General features: G+C 38.3%; 1 protein-coding gene across 1 annotated transcript; it reads right to left on the minus strand.

Annotated features, from left to right (window-relative positions):
- Positions 1–10,524: 10,524 nt before the first annotated feature.
- LOC149181850 (putative boron transporter 2) lies at positions 10,525–16,291 on the minus strand. Its single transcript, XM_089418423.1, has 4 exons — positions 15,600–16,291; positions 11,168–11,263; positions 10,933–11,070; positions 10,525–10,837 (listed from the first exon to the last, which is right to left on the minus strand). The coding sequence occupies exons 1-4, from the start codon at positions 15,609–15,611 to the stop codon at positions 10,712–10,714; spliced, it is 372 nt and encodes a 123-aa protein (XP_089274549.1). The 5' UTR covers positions 15,612–16,291; the 3' UTR covers positions 10,525–10,711.
- Positions 16,292–16,764: the final 473 nt, after the last annotated feature.

Genomic DNA, 16,764 nt, shown 5'->3' on the forward strand with positions numbered 1-16,764 from the left:
GCTAGAGTGGCACATCTTCTTTCTCTCAACAACTGGCAGAAATCAGAGTCAAAAGCATTGGAATAAGTGAGTTTGGCAGAGGTGGGGGTAGGCTTTACTTCAGCTGGTATCTTACTATACAAACGGTTAAATCTTTTATTAAAATCAGGCAATGATTCCCCATTCTCCCTCTTTAGGTTTCCAAACTCTCTATTGCTTCAGGAATGCATCATCCAATGCTTCAATGTCTGCTATAGACCTATGGCGCAATTCTCTGAACCACTTTCTAGCCTCACCATCAAGGATCTGGACAAACACTCTCATCCACACATCATCCTCACTAATATCTATGTTATCGGCATAGCTATAAAAAGATTCAAGGTGTTCTTCAGCTGTTACTCCCTCTGTACGAGTGAACTTGGGCATATATTTCTGGTATTCTCCCACAGGCATGGCATTCAAAGGAACAGGCAAGACCAAGGGTCCTTACCTAGCAGCTATTATTCTTTCCATCTTCATGGGAGCTTGCTGGCCTGCCATGACTGGGATAGGTGGAAGGATACTGGCAGATTGAACGGTAGGAAGTAATGAAATAGATGACAGACACGAAGGAATATGATGGACTGTATGGGAGGCTTTCTTTGGACAGAGATCCAAAGGGGAACTGACTGAACAAGGAGCTTTATGAATCTTAGAAGGTACTTCTTTACTAACAATGCTAGGCTCTAAATCTTCAAACTGTATATCCTCAGCTATAACCTTCTCTTTCGGAGATGCATAAGATTTCTTAAGCCTACCTGATCCTGATGCTCCTTTCTGTGATGTTTTCCTTTGCTTAGCAATCTTCTCAGGGTCAGGCACTAGGTCAGCTAGTGATTTCTGAGGATTTATCCGGGTATGCCTCGCAAACTGAGCCAGAACTGAAATGTGGAGTCGCCAAAGGTTGGTCCTCCAGTAGAGTCGCCAGATAGATGATTACAACAAGAAGTGTGTCCAAACTTTGTCTATCATCAAAGCTGGATCTGTGTCGTTCTCCCAGGGAAGCTGAGCTTCAATCTCCTTTCCCCCACAACGACACCAATTAATTTTATCACCCCAAGAAACTCTCCTAGGTTGTAGTTCGGAGATGCTCAGGAACATTACAAACTCAACTTAATGTTGGAAATGGATGAATAGGAGGAATGATGCTTGTTCAATCCAGATAACCACTCCTACTTTGCTTGACTCCAGACACGCGTGAACACCCCCAGACTACAAGGCTTTAGACTACCAATTACTCACAGTTTAGAGATTGGATGAACATGGAGAAGACTGACCACACCAGCAGATGCACAAGACCTTGTGATGGCTGACTGCAACCAGTAGAGTGGTCTGCAAATCTAATTCCCTAGTGTACAGACAGGATGACAACTCTCTGTCACTAAGTGAAAAGAAACCTGAATAACACATTCACTGATACATGCAAGATTTAAACACAGAGGTAGGATGACAACTCCTCTAATGCTAAACATCAAGAGTTCAGGAAAAATGCATATCAAGCACAGCCTAGAACAGAATAGAAATGGAAAGTGAGCAATTAATAGCAAAAGAAGCTTGTATTAGCTGAAAATGAAGATGAGACGCTGCAAGTATCAAAGTAGTTACAGTCTCCAGAAGTTGAACCTTACATCAAAACAACAACCATCAACCTTGATTACATCTTGTTTCTGGGTATTTATAGAGTTTCATTACAAAGGTACTTAGCCATTCTAAGTATGGAGGGGCCATAATTGACCACCAACCGCTTTAACTTCCTGATGGAGTTTCTAGTGCAATTTGCCTGCTTCAGTGAATGATTTGATCTTCTCGGGTGCTCTGCTATCCTTCTCGGTCAAGTGGAGTGTTATATGGGATGAAGTCCCATAACTGTTGAATGCATTTACCTGCTCAGCTCTGTCCTTTTCCTTCTCAGCCATGTTTTCCATGGAATGTAGTTGTTGAGGAGGAAATGCATCTGGTATCGAAAATTGATTACCTTTGTCCTTTTGGGAGCATAGAATGGTTACAGTACGTGGATTGCACAGTGGGTGGAGTAATCGGATGGCGGAGCAATATCATTCATTGGATCAGGCGGATAGATGGCGGAGATGAGCCAACAAGGATATTGGAGGAGGCGGGAGCGGGGTGATCACAGGCCGTTGGATCTCGGGTGGGCAGATCCAACGGTCGCCGGGCGTCAAAGATGCGGAGGCGTTACCGAGCGGGAGAATAGGTCTGAGCGGTAAGTGGTGTTTGCTCGCATCGGCGTTGAGGGTCGGGTGGGAAACGTACAAGGGTGAGCGATCCCACTCAGAGCGTGACACATGGCGGCAGAGGAGTGGGAAAACCACTTTTCATCGCGCATTAACGCGCCGCTATGTTGTGATTGCGGGGGAAGTGGATGCCGTCCGATCGCGTCGGAGATGATCGGACAGCGGGGAGAGTTAACATCTAAGATTTAAAGGTGGGGAGGAGCCACGGGAGCGCGGGGTCATGTGGATGGGGTTACCTGATGGTTTAAGCTCCGCGCTCGGGGCCTGAGGGAACATGGGTTTATGCAGGGTTTTAGAGAAAAATGGAGGCAACGGGGTTAAGAGAGAGTAAGCTGAGTGAAGGGGAAGATGGAAAAGGACCGATGTAAGTTCTCCTTTGATTGTGACAATATGGACAAGCTTGTATTTGATCCTCAAAATGTCAAAACATGTGGCAAAGCTAACACTGGCTCCTTCTGGGGATGAGATCCTCCCTGTGAGGTCTCAAGAACTGCAGATCATTGCCTTTCCTGTGAAAACCAGATTAGCAGAATTTCCTAGTGTTCCATTGGGCATGGATTCCAACTGAGCTTATACTAAAAACTGATAAAATAACATATTTACAACCTTAAGGCCAGAAGACCTTAAGCAACATAAATTTTCAAAAACCGACCATTAACTGGGCCATCAAAAACTGTTTCTCCTCCCATACTTTGCAATATGAAGGTATTGATCCCTTAGATCTGAGAAATGACAAAAGGCCCTGTCCAAAAAGCATCAAACTTCCCATGGTTGCCTTTCTTCTCTTTCAGTGCATCCCACTTAAGAACTAAGTCCCCAACCTGAAAATTATCTGTTGTGGTCCTCTTGTCAAAAGCTTCCTTGATTTTCTTTTGATATGTTGTAGACTTCGCCACCAGTCGTTCTCTGATCTGATGTACCTTTGCTAAATCAGTGATCCTTTTTGACATTTCTTCTTCCCCATCCTGCTCTCCTTGTAGGAATCTTGCCACAGGGAGGGTTAACTGAATTGGGAATATAGCCTCAGTGCCATATACCAGCTTGAAAGGAGAATTCCCTGTGGACTTCTTGGTGGTTACTCTGTCAGCCCACAGTGCATACTTGAGTTTAGAATCCCAATTTTTCTTATTGTCTTCCAACATCTTTTTAATTATCCTTATCAGGATTTTGTTGGAAGATTCTGCTACACCATTGCCTTGAGGGTAATATGAGGTGGAATGAACCAGCTTAATGCCCATTGAGTCACACATGTCCACCAATTCTTTTGTCCTGAAGGCTGCTACATTATCAGTAATTAATTTATGTGGACAACAAAATCTAGTGAAGATATTCTCTGTCAAGAACTTCATTACCATATTATGGTTAGCCTTTCTGGTAGGGATGGCCTCGATCCACTTAGTGAAGTAATCCATGGCTACTAATATCCATCTGTGCTGGCCACTGGAATGTGGATTGATCTCTCCAATGAAATCCAAGCCCCATTGCTGAAAAGGTCCGTTAGCATGTATGGGTTTTAAGGGCAGGGACTTCAATTGCTGCTTCCCCTCAAATCTTTGGCACCTGTCACAAGATCTAACAAATGAAAAGACATCAGAAAACAAGGTGGGCCAATAGTACCCAGCTCTGAGAATCTTATGGGCTGTAGTTTTCCAATAATGGTGCCCTCCACATATGTCGGAATGAAACTGCGGCATCACTTCCATGGATTGTTCTTTGTCCAAACACCTTAGCAGAATTTCGAAGGGATCCCTCCAGTAAAGTAGATTTTCATGAACGCAATATTTGGCTGCCCTAAGTTTAATAGTTCTAGCTTGGCTTGAACTAAGGCCTGGAGGAATTTCTAGCTTCAACAAAAATTGAGCTATTGTAGAGTACCAATCACAAGAAGCTAAATTTTCTGCCAATGACTGATTTTTCCCTGGTTCAACTGCTTCTTCTTCTGTCTGGCCATTCTCTGGAAATGTGCTCATGAGATTCATGTCCAACGTTCTGCAATTTTCTTTTGCCATTAGTTTGGAAAGGCCCTGACCTCTGACCAGTTTGGTGGGCTTCAATTCTATGTTAAATTCAATAAGTTTTGCAATCCATTTAGCCTTTTTTCCATCAGCATCAGGCTGCGTCAGAACATCTTTTATTGAAGCAGAGGGTACATATGCAATTATCTTGGAATGCAGAATGTAGATTCTGAAAGCTTTCAAAGACTTGATAAGAGCATATGCCTGTTTTTCGATGATATCATAGTTCAACTCAGCATCCCTTAATGTTTTGCTGAAAAAGGCTACTGGATGCTCTGAGCCTTCTTCATCTGCCTGTAATAAAACTTCTGCAAGGGTATCATCAGAGGCAAATGAAAATATATGGAACTCCTTGCTGTAATCTAGACTTCTTAAAGTGGGAGCTTCCATAAGCTTTCTTAATGGACTCAAAGGATCTTCGTGCTGCATCAATCCATTTGATCTCCGACCCCTTTCTCAACACGGAGGTAATGTGCTTTACCAGCTCTGCAAAATTTGGGATAAACCTCCTTACAAAACTTATTTTGCCCAGAAAGGACTGGATGTCTTTCTTTGATCTTGGGACAGAAAAAGTCTGTATTTCTCTTACTCTTTCTAGGTCAATTCTGACACCTGTAGCAGAAACAATATGTCCTAACAGCTTGTCCTCTTCCAAAGTAAACTGTGACTTTTTAGGATTGACTGAAATTCCAAACCTTTTGCACTTCAGGAACACTTTCTTTAAATGCTGTAAATGGTCATGATGGCTGCTGGAATACATTGTTATATCATCTAGGTAGACAAGGAAAAACTTATCCTTCTCTCCCACAAATGCTATATCCATGGCTCTCTGGAAGGTGGCTCCAGCATTCATTAGCCCAAAAGGCATCTTGGAATACATAAAAGTGCCCCAAGGAGTGGTGAATGCAGTCTTCTCTTGGTCATCTGGATGTACAGCAACCTGATTGTACCCTGAAAATCCATCCAGGAAAGACATCACTTTGGCTCCTGAGACCTTTTGCAGCAAATGCTCCATCTTGGGTAGAGGGTAATTGTCTTTCTTAGAGAATTTGTTCAAGTTCCTGAAATCAATGCAAAGCCTGATTTCTCCACTTTTCTTCCTTACCACTACCAAATTGGCCACTCATTTTGAGTATCTGAGAGGGACTATGATTTTGGCAGCCAGTAATTTCTCGATTTCTTTTTCAATCAGAGGGAGGAGGAAAGGATTTATTGGTCTCTGCTTCTGTTTGAAAGAAATGGTGTCTTTTTCTAAAGGAATTTTGTGCTGGATGATCTTTTTGTCATATGTTTTCAGGTCACTATCAGGGAAAATTTTAAGAACCCCCCCCAAATTTATAAATATAATAATTGGGCGAATCTCCATGGTATATAGGAAAAATGGAAGGCGATTTTATCAATAATATAATATGTATATATAATTTTCTGGCGAATCTCTCACCAGGCATGGCGAATATTTTACTCAATTATAAAATCTTGTAAGAACTTGGCAAGTCTTTCACTAAATAATAAAACTTTGTAAAGTCCTAGTGAATTTTAGCATTGTGAACTCTTAGAGAATTTTTTGAAGAAGTATAAAACCATATATGATAAGAGCCACATGGTGGCAATATCACTATCTTTTTTCACATTTCCACGACATGGAACTTGTCTATAAAATTATAAAAAAACCAACCAGGAACAGGAACAACTCAAATGCTTTGTGAGAGCTAGTCTAGAAAAAAGCAACAAATAACATGTCGGCAAAATTGTTCATCGGTGAGCCGCTATTTCGTGGGCAATCTGTAAAGGAGCAGTTGGATATCATATTTCCAAATCCGGGAAAGCCTTTCCCATCCCTCACAAGATTTGCTAAAAATGTTGGGTGTCTAGAAGGTGTGGATTTGCTGAAACAAATGTTACAAGTGGATGGAAACAAAAGAATAACAGCTAATGAAGCTTTGCAACATCCATACTTTCAGTCCTACAGGACTATAAACAGCTGCCATAAAGATTAAAAATGGAAATCAGCTACAAATCTCTTGATGACAACACTATCAAGATAGAGGCCGATGCTCTCTTAAAGACAGAGCTGCTGGAAATGGAAGCAGGTGCTATGAAGCTGACACTAGTAAAAGATGGGACAGCACAGCTTCCCATAGTGCATCCCACTCTGGGACAATCAGTTTTTTGATGTTTTGCAGATTGGGTTACAGTCTTGCAACTTGTTTTGGATTTGTCACCAACCTGATGTTTTGCTTCTAATTTATTTTCATTTGGTGATAAACAAAGTGTCAATCTTTTCTCAGGATAAAATAGTATTCTTTACAGATATATTAACTTGGTTGAAAAGTCCAGGACAATATGAACAGGATAGCTTCCAGGTTTTTTTGAAGATTTCTCCTATCAATTTACTGCCGGAGGGTTTTCTGTGATTTCTTGCACTTCTGAAATTTAATCAAATTTCTACTTGAAATAAAAGTTCAGAAGAGACTATATCACTAATGCTAAACACACATAATTGAGAAGCCGATATGAAGCATTGTTTTTTTGGGTGTGTTACAACTTTGGTGACCATGCAGCTCAGTCATTGCATGTTCAGTTTGTAACTCCACCTTGAAAGAGTGAAATGTGTGGTGTAGGATAAGAAGCTCTCTGTTAAGGCGCAATTGTTTTTCCCCAAAATTCTAATATCTAGATTCTATCCTGTTCATGTCTGTGTCAGGTGATGTTTCTTTTCATGTGCATGTGTTTAGTCAGATATAAAATACTCAAGTTCTCACCAGCCTGGGCTACAGTGGCCATTTGATGATCTATTTCATACACATTGCATTTTTCTAATAAAATGACATTATATTCATTTAAATTATGTGATTGAAATAGGGATACAAGAGCTTATTTGTATTTGAAGGTCTATAAGGCAGAGTATAAGCTCACACCAATCCTTGTTATTCTCTGCAAGAGAAAATCAGTTTCTATTTCACTCCTCAATAACACTGACTAAATCTCAGTTTGAAAATCAGTTAAATTAAGAAGACTAAATCCCAGTTTGAAAATCAGTTAAATTTAGATGAAATTACTCATTCAAAATCATTTGGATGAGGAAATTGTCAAATAATTGTAAGTTGTCGTCTTAGAGAACATGAAGGGAGCACATTCGTCATATTCTACCAACTGCAACATACCTACCTTCAATGCAATCTCTGTAAGGACCATAACGGGAGAAAATGTGGACCCATGTACAAATTTTTACTGCCTCAGGGTTTGTTTCGTCTTGTGACTACTAGGTTCGTTAGTCCTTCACATAACTCTCGAACAAAATGAATCCAAGAGTGGAATATAGACTCTTTACACGCAATTTATTTTCTAGAAAGTCTATACAGAGAAATGAAAGTTGCAAGTATAAGAATTATGCTTCAAAAATGAATTTTCTTGTGTAGTGAGCTATACCAAGGGTATGCTTTTGCAAAGTTTTATAACAGAAAAATTTGTCAAGAGGAATTTATTAAGGAAATCTCTTGTTAGAAATGAAATCCAGTTGAGTTGAGATAAAGTCCATAGTTACAAAGAAGTATTGTTGTGGAAAGCAATTCCACTATGACATTCCTGTACATTTTAATACAATATAAAAGGAAATTGATGTGATTTCCAAGCTACTTGAATCCATTGAACACAGAGAGAATCAGTTGAGAACTGATGAATGAACATGGAAATCGATGTAATTCCTAAGCTACTTGAATCCATTTTGAACACAGAGAGAATCAATTGAGAACTGATGAATGAACATGAGCTGAAGCAAAAGGACACTATCATTAAGCTAGTCGACCCTGAAATTGAAGAAAATGATCATGTCAAACAAATCTACTAGCAGTGTACTAATAACGGTAAAATCGACTTGCAAGAAGAAAGTAACTTAAATACCACATTTGTTGGAAAATGAAATCAATCAAAAAATGTTCTAACCAGAGATGAAGTTGATTCAAATGAAAGAAGTTCAAATCAGGGTGAGGTGAACCCAATAAATGAGATGTCGATAATCCCAGGAAAAATCAACCAGCAACAATGAAGGAAATCGATTGAAAATAATTAGTTAATTCCATTGTTAAGATTTCAACTTGGATATCATTTGTTGCCCAGGTACATTCTCTTGGAGAAATCGACCTGCATGTTAGGATGTAAATAAGTTCCAATTAAACAGAACATTTTTATTTGAGGGGAATTGAGGTCCAAAAGAGCAGAGTTCTTGGCAGAGGAACAATATAACTGCAAACACCCATTCAATATCTATGACTGTAGATTGAAGTTCTGCAACCTTGGAAGCACTATTGAGTACTTAACCAGAGCTGTAGAATCATTGGTACTTTATTAGATTTGATATGCAATACAATGCTTGATTCGCCTTGATTCCCATTTATTCTGTTTAATTTCTGCATACTGATTCCTACTGATACCGTTCCAACTGCTTGAAACAATAACATTTTCAAAAGGTCTCTTTCACTCTCACTTCAATTAGAACAGTACCCCTTTCTCTACTACATTCATGCACATATGCTTACATTTCCAATTCCGCAGATTGGTTTTCATGAAATTAACCAATACTTGTTTTGCATCTAACGAATTCACATAACTAAACAAAGCACTGAAAATATCACCAAAACTGAGTGGCCTCTCTAGTATTACAAGAAGATTTATTCAAAAGAAACAAGAAGTTATTTTAAACTACCCTAGACATCTCATTGTCAGTACAGCATGCAGGACTTTTTCTGCCTGCCAGTTTTTGACTTCCGTGAAGTCTTACATTGAAGATCTAATCAAAAGATCGCTGCAAAACTTTAAAGGGGTGTAAAACCCCCAGCATTCAAATGCTTTGATGGCCAGAGCATGAGCCCAACTCAAAGTTTAATCTGAGATGTAATCTCTACAAATATAGAATGCAAACAAATGCACTAAAAACCAAAGAAACCTAGTTCACTAGCCCTTTCCTTCTCAAATGTCTCAAAGTAATCTCTTTCAATTCCTTAAGTGCCTGCATAAATGGTTGGGACATGACAAGACAAATAAATAAAGGGAGAGGAAAAGTAGATAAAATGAAACACCCAAACTCAAAAATAAGACCATTACCAAGGCAGGTGGAGGATGATAAACCATTGGGGTCTGCATTTGCTCACAGGGATGGCTTCAAGTAGGGATTTCACCAGCACTAACTTATCCCCCTTGATGATAACCATCTATTACACCATATTGACATCTCCTTTTCAACCTTAGAAACCATCCACACCCATTATATTTTTTTGCAGTCACTGAATTTAAATAAAGATATAGCACTGCGATTACAATTGAGCTAAGGACAATTCCACTCAAATGTATCTTCTACTCTAGAAACATTAATTATATCTTTTGTTATATTTGAATCAACAATGATTGTCCAACCTGTTCATAGTTTCAGTTCCTCTGTTACACTTCTAATGAACATCAATTTAACTATTTTAGAAATATTGAAGCGCTGTGTGAACAGTATTTGATTGCATTAATGGCTTCCAATGAGCGTAGAAATTCATTTGGGCTTACATGGGCCTAAGCAGTGGGATTATTCATACAACGACCAGGACACAACACAGAAAAACAAGTCTGTGGTCTTGACCAAATTAGCAGATTATAACAACTAACAAGAAGATGAAATGTGCGGCGTCTGCTGGGGCCAAAATGGTGAAGGAAGGGACTTCGGCTGGTATCCGTTGGGCCAAACATCAATACCACAAAAATGCCCAGAACTGAAATGGTAGTCAGTGTCCAAAATTAGCAGAAGAAATGAGTGTGGGAAGGGCATATATGTGATCTATTTTGCTTCTGTTGTATTCTAGAGCAGACTTATATTGTATTAATTTTTGGGCTAAAGTTTTGAGTATATTAAATGACTGAACCATGTAGAACCATTGACTTGACTTTACATATATGGTTGTAAGGTCTCCTGGTTTTAGTCATCCATTAAAACAGGGGATATTTGTGCACTAAATGTTCACTCCATGCTTTATTTTTCTGCTGAAAAAATATTTGAATCAACAATAACCTCACAATCATGTTCAAAAGGCCTCTCATTGTCATGCTTATTTGAACTAAGCACTAATCCAGCATTGTAGGCTTCCTATCATTTCCTTGATTTTAGTCTCTACTTCAAAGCAAGATCATTCTAAAGCTACATTTATAAAAAATGATCTATTATTATTTTTTTGAGTAAAGGTTCACCTTTTCATTATGCCATCAATCATTCACAACTGATTTGACCTTGCATTATTGATTTTCCCGATGGGAAAACAGACCAATAACACAAGTTTATGAAGGCAAAGTAACCCCAAAGCACAGAAGTTGGGATCTTTCTAATGATGGGAATTACTGCAAGGCAGCCAACCGCCATCAGAGATTGCAACAAATTACTCAATTGTTGTTCTTTCACCTCAACAGGAAGCAGGTCATCCACGTCCTTGTCAACATTAAAAATTGATTCATCAACTGGGCATCCATATTCCCAGTACTTGCGGCCAACTGAATTGTGGTCTCTTTCAATTCCTTAAGTGCCTGCATAAATGGTTGGGACATGACAAGACAAATAAATAAAGGGAGAGGAAAATTAGATAAAATGAAACACCCAAACTCAAAAATAAGACCATTACCAAGGCAGGTGGAGGCTGATAAACCATTGGGGTCTGCATTTGCTCATAGGCTTCTTGCATGTTTCTGTATAATTGCCCTAAGGTTGAATTTTTCTGCATACTTTTCCAGATTGTTGTCACTAACTTGCTAAGCACCAACTGTAACAAAAGTACTTGTAAGTTACTCGTCTATAAGATGTCTGAATTGTGTCTTTTCCCTGAGAAGCTGCAATTGATAATTCCAATATATTAGTACCTGATGTTTGAGGGTAGCTAAGCCTTTCATGTGCATTGGAGATTCAGGAATAACACCATTTGAAGGAGGTATGCCAACAATACCACATAAAATAGTCTGTCACAATAAAAGGAAAATTGATGAATCCACTAGAGATTTTTTATGGAGGTGAAAACAAAGAATGAAGAGTTAGATCAAGATGTCTTCAGGAGAGCAAAAGCTCTTCCAGAATAGGGTAGCCAGTGATAGTTGAACCTAAACATGAACCCTGACAGAAATTACAACATAGTTCTAAATAATATATATTTACTGTGGTAATGGGCCTTGACACAATCTCTGCAATAATGGCCCTGCTTGATACAACATCATTTTTCAAGGGTTTTTTGTGAACTTTCCTTTAAACTTTTCTATGCAGACTTCTTCCCTTTCTTCTTAGTGATTTCAGTGTAAGTGCTCGGTATACACTCTTTTAAGTGAATCTGTTCCAGCAATGTTCTTTCTGCAGTAACATTCCACCAAGAAAGTTAGCCACTTTATCAGTGGCATTCACACTGGTCACAAATGGCTGAAACATTTTTTTCAACCATTGGAACAGTGGCACTACGAACTTTAGGATTAATTCTATCATCAACTGCTCCAAATTGATCTTGCACATCCTGAATACGTATCGTATAAACAGTGATATACACAACCAATCATTTAAAATGCATACAGTCATTTCCTAGAATAGAGAATCCTTGTTCTGTTAGAGAATCCTTGTCCAAATCTTACAAGAACTAATCAAACTTCTAATTTGAGGACCAATATGATCTGCAATAGTAAAACTTATAATGTACTGCACATCTTCATTGTGCGCCAAAAGCTTTACTAATTCTTTAGCAACAGTGCAATTTGTCTTCTTACCCTCCACAAGTCTTAACAATCAATTCTTCAATTATATGTTTAGCACCCTTCACTTGAAGATAGGATAATTCTTCCCATCAAGCTTAACGTTGGGTAGAGGGATGCTTTAAGATGAAGCTATCCTCCCCCTTGCTCAACAATTCTCTACAGATCTCAGAACAGAACCAAAGGTAATCTTAGGAACAGCGTACTATACTACTATGACAAAGAACCACAATTCTGAAAGAAACATCAGTTTGGTTAGGATCTTCAAACAGCTACCAAGGAATCAAGCAAATGCTGCTCTGCAATTCCAAGAATTCAAGTATCCAGATGCATTGCATTGCTCTATGGCACATCAATGCAATTAATTAAGCATAGAAATAACATCTCTATGTAGCGGCACTTAAAATATTACAAAAGGTGATCATTCACTAAGGTACATTCCAAAAAATATATAATTATTGTTGCCACATCATCCAGATTTAGAATAATAATCTATTGGAATGGACACATTGATAAAAATTCCATTGTTGAGTTTGGGTTTGAGTTATTTCTTCCTCTAACTGCTCTCCAAAGCTAACTATTCAAACCAAGTCACCCTTCAATGACATACAACTCACAAGGTTCTCAAAGGCAGAAAAATCAAAAGCGTATAACAGTTAATATGTCCTTTACTGCTCCATTTTCAGGTGAAAGATTATCAGTAATATAAACAGATCTTCCAATAGTCAACATGTAACAACAACCAAGAAAATATAGGAATCCACCAATAAACTATAATGCAAGGTCTTTTTTCTCTTTTCGAAAGGTTTCCATGAAAAACTTGTTCAAATTCATTTGTAGAGTAAGCACATAAAACGTTAATGTAATTAACCTTGAGCATGGAACATAATTCTTCTTAATCTCCATGATATTCAAGAATCAAACTCTAATGGCAGCATTGGCTTCAACACGTCTTCCTTTTATCCCTTCAAAGCTACCATGGGTCATGATGGCTTGATCAATGATCGCATGCTCTTAAGACCATACACACCCTAATACCAATTGAAAGAAATAAATAATGATCTAGAAACGAGAAGAAGAAAGAAAGTGGTGTAAAAGGCCCAAAATCAAATCGAGCAAGTGCCCTTGATTATATAGGATATTAATCATAACCACCTTATAATAGTCAACCCTAACATGTGACCAAGTTCATAATACATAGGATAAAAACTGTATTACAAGATACACATGAAGATGTTCAAGGACTTAAGATTAGGAGTCATGACTAAGCCAAAAGGTTGACATTTATAGGCTTCCATCCTCCCAAACTAAGGCTTGGTCCCTTTTAGGGTTTAGAGAGGGTAAGTTATAGTTTATTTGATTCACCTCCCAATTTGGGGAATCTCCCTAAGGTTTTCCTAGACACTTTAGGACCTCTTTGACCCTAGCACTCTCTCTAGAGAGCTCTCCAAACCCTAGTTGCTCCTATTCTAGAGTGATAATGATGTTCTAATATGATCTTTCTTTGGCTCACAAGTACAAATTTGCCTTGGGACCTCTTTCTCCAATGCATAGATCCACTTGCCACTTCCCGTCTCCTCATTTCCTTATAGTATGCATTTGTTGTTAGGGGCTTGGACCATGTCAACCACACCACATGGTATCTCCTCATGCAAAGGGCTTTCCTTCAAATATGTAGCCTCAAACAAAGTGTCCTTGCCCCAAGTATATCAAAGGTGAAACACACCTCCAAATATGCATAATATGCCTTGAATAATACATAAAAACCTCATAAAGGAGCTTTAACATCCTTTAATGTAGAATGTGTCTCGAGCAAAGTGCCCTTGCCCCAGATATCTAAAAATTGAAAGACACCTCCAAATATGTGGAATATGCCACAAATAATATGTAACGCCCTGTAAAGGTGATTTAGAATACTTTAATAGCCTTCATGCAGAAGACATCCCTATTCAAAGGGGTGGTTACCAAAATGTTCCTCTTTTCACCCTTGAAGTAGAACATTTCTCATCAAGTGTCATCCTTTTAACCATACAAGAGCTTCTACCACCACATGGCATCATTCAAGTAAGGGTTTTCATCCTCTAGCCTCTTTCCTTTCCACCTATCATGCTCTAGGCATCGTCCTAGATAGGGTGTGTTACTCTCCCTACCATTTTTCATACTTTGGACCTCCAATGTGCAAGGGGATTCCTCCTTTTGGTTGTTTATGACCCCCCTTACCATAAATCATGTTCTAGGCTCCTAATGTGATAGGAGGCTCCTATTCTAGGGCTCCCTTCCTCATATTATTCACCAATGGGATCCAGAGCCTTAGCTTCAACATAGGAACAAGGCTCTCCCTCAGTGATGCAACAAAAGGTAATGTAATCATAACCCTAGTTCAAATATGTGTCAAGTGTGCCCAAGTGAAACTTCATGGTGAGATGTAATTTCAAAAAAACCCAAGAGTCTCTTGCATCCTACAACTACCCCTGAACTCCATGAGTCTTCTCCTGTGCTCAGTGTGAAAGAAAAACCCATGAAAAATCTACATGACCCATACATTTTCAAAGGCAACAAACTATATAAGAGTGTAGAGAGATGCTATTATAAAACAATATCACCCCTAAATGGCAATACAATGTCACAAACTAGTGAAGGTGGAATCCAACAAGATTTTGGTGAAAATATCTACAAGTTGATCAATTGAAGGAACAAAATATCTACAAACTTCCTCCTGTATCTTTCCAAAACAGATCTCTGTCAAATATAAAATATCTCAAAGATTTCAGCTAAACAAACCTTGCTTTGGATTTTGTTAGATCAACGAGAGCTTTGTGATGTTGTAAAACAAATACCACATCTTTGTGATGTTGTGATTTTGTTACATTCATGCATGCCCTCCCCTCGATGGGTAACTGTGCCTTCCTAATTGAAGACAATACATTCATACATGTGCTTCATCCAGTGATCCTACTAAACTATTGCGCCTCCATTAGAGGATCTCTTATGTGCCCTCTACTAAAGATCGACTTTCCTCTGTACAAGCTAGAATGTATTTGTTGAAGGATGATGTTGTTGTCGAAGGAGAACAACTACTGAGAAATAGGTAAAATCTAAGACTACCTCCACTCTTGTATCAAATAAAAGTAAAATTGTTGTCAAATTAAGCAATATTGTTAAGCAATTTTCTCTTTGTATATTCAGCAAGCCAAAAATGAAAAATATTATATCATATGTGGGTACATGGAGCAGTTAGAAATCAGTCTACTGTCGTAGATTGAAATGGAGTACAACCCTTTTACAAGGCCTATGGTACCAAGTGCAACATCTAATCTTCTTCTGGAAAAAAACTAAAAGAGCTTTATTTCACTTTGAATTTCAAATGCTTGTTAAATGATCAAGTGGTAGTTGCAAAGAACAACTCAAACTGGGTGATATCAAAACAAAATAATTTAGTATTTCAAAGACAAAATAACATTACTGATGTATCTCTGGATTCCATGAAAACAAAGCAATTTGATGTATTGAAATGATATTAGGAGATTAGTAAAGAGGATCAAATTAAGTGATGTTATGGCCATACCATTGTATCCATTTACGCTTCGAGCGAAGAGACTCAGCAACACCAAGAACATCGAGTGCCCTCCAAGAAAATGTAGTCCTTGTGGTTTGTAGAGAGTCTTCACACTCTAACATCGGGCTCTTCAAACCATCTCTGCACAAGGTCATTACAAATGTAAAAAATCAGCAAGACACAAATTTGGTAGTAAATATGACCAAAAGAAGAACTAGTGCAAACAATTTTCACAATCCTGTTTTTGAAACCAACATTATAATCTCCTTAGCATTATGATCAGCTGTCAGTGTTCTTCCCAAGTCAGCAAACTCAGCTCCGCCTTGAAAAAGTGTAATTGCATAAAAGGAATGTCGGTCTCATGCCAATAGGTCTCCTACGATGAATGCGCAGGAACCTAGTACATAGACCATTTTTCTCTTCGCTTAGCTACCTAGGGCTTATTTCCCTTTCCAAATATCAATAATTCTTTTCCAAGAAAACATAAAATAAGAATAATATTTTACTATATTCTAAAAGGTGAAGATGTTGAAATCATGCCACAAAGTGAAAGGAAATCAAATATCTTTCCTCAAACCACCAAATATATAAAGAAAACAACAATAATTATAAAAATAAAACTAGATCTGTCGATCTATGCATGAAATGAGTCAAGCGACTAAAAAAATATGACCAAAATAAACCAAAAATTTCAAACTTGACAAAATCCTCTAAACAAGCAGCAAACAAACTGCTAAAATTTTCTAAGATATTAGAGCTAGACATCAACGCAATTTCATGTACTTGAATAAGCCCATTGTTGCTTAGCGTTAGACTTCTTAAATTAGTTATTTATCATTTAATACTAGGACACTGTCTATGTGAAAAGAAATAGGTCCCAGCTTCATCAAATCTGACTTCATTTCAAATCAAAGATCAAATCCAAAGGACACTAACTCGTTACTCTTGGATGGTGCTAATGTTAAATACACAAAATAACAAAAAATAAAGATATGATAAAAAAGTAGACCTGCAAGATTATATTGGTCGAGTGTGACAGGGACACAAATAACTGAGACTAGAGAGATTTATAGAAGGCAGTAGTTACTATTGTGTGATTAGTGGTATGGTGGAGAGACCTACCAAGAAGGGACGTTGGTCTCGGAAAAGTATAGTAGGGAGATCCATAGAGCAT

Source organism: Pinus tabuliformis, chromosome 3_2 (assembly GCF_031772625.1).
Source record: "Pinus tabuliformis cultivar Carrire ecotype Pingquan chromosome 3_2, CPIR1, whole genome shotgun sequence".
Classification (NCBI taxonomy): Eukaryota; Viridiplantae; Streptophyta; class Pinopsida; order Pinales; family Pinaceae; genus Pinus; species Pinus tabuliformis.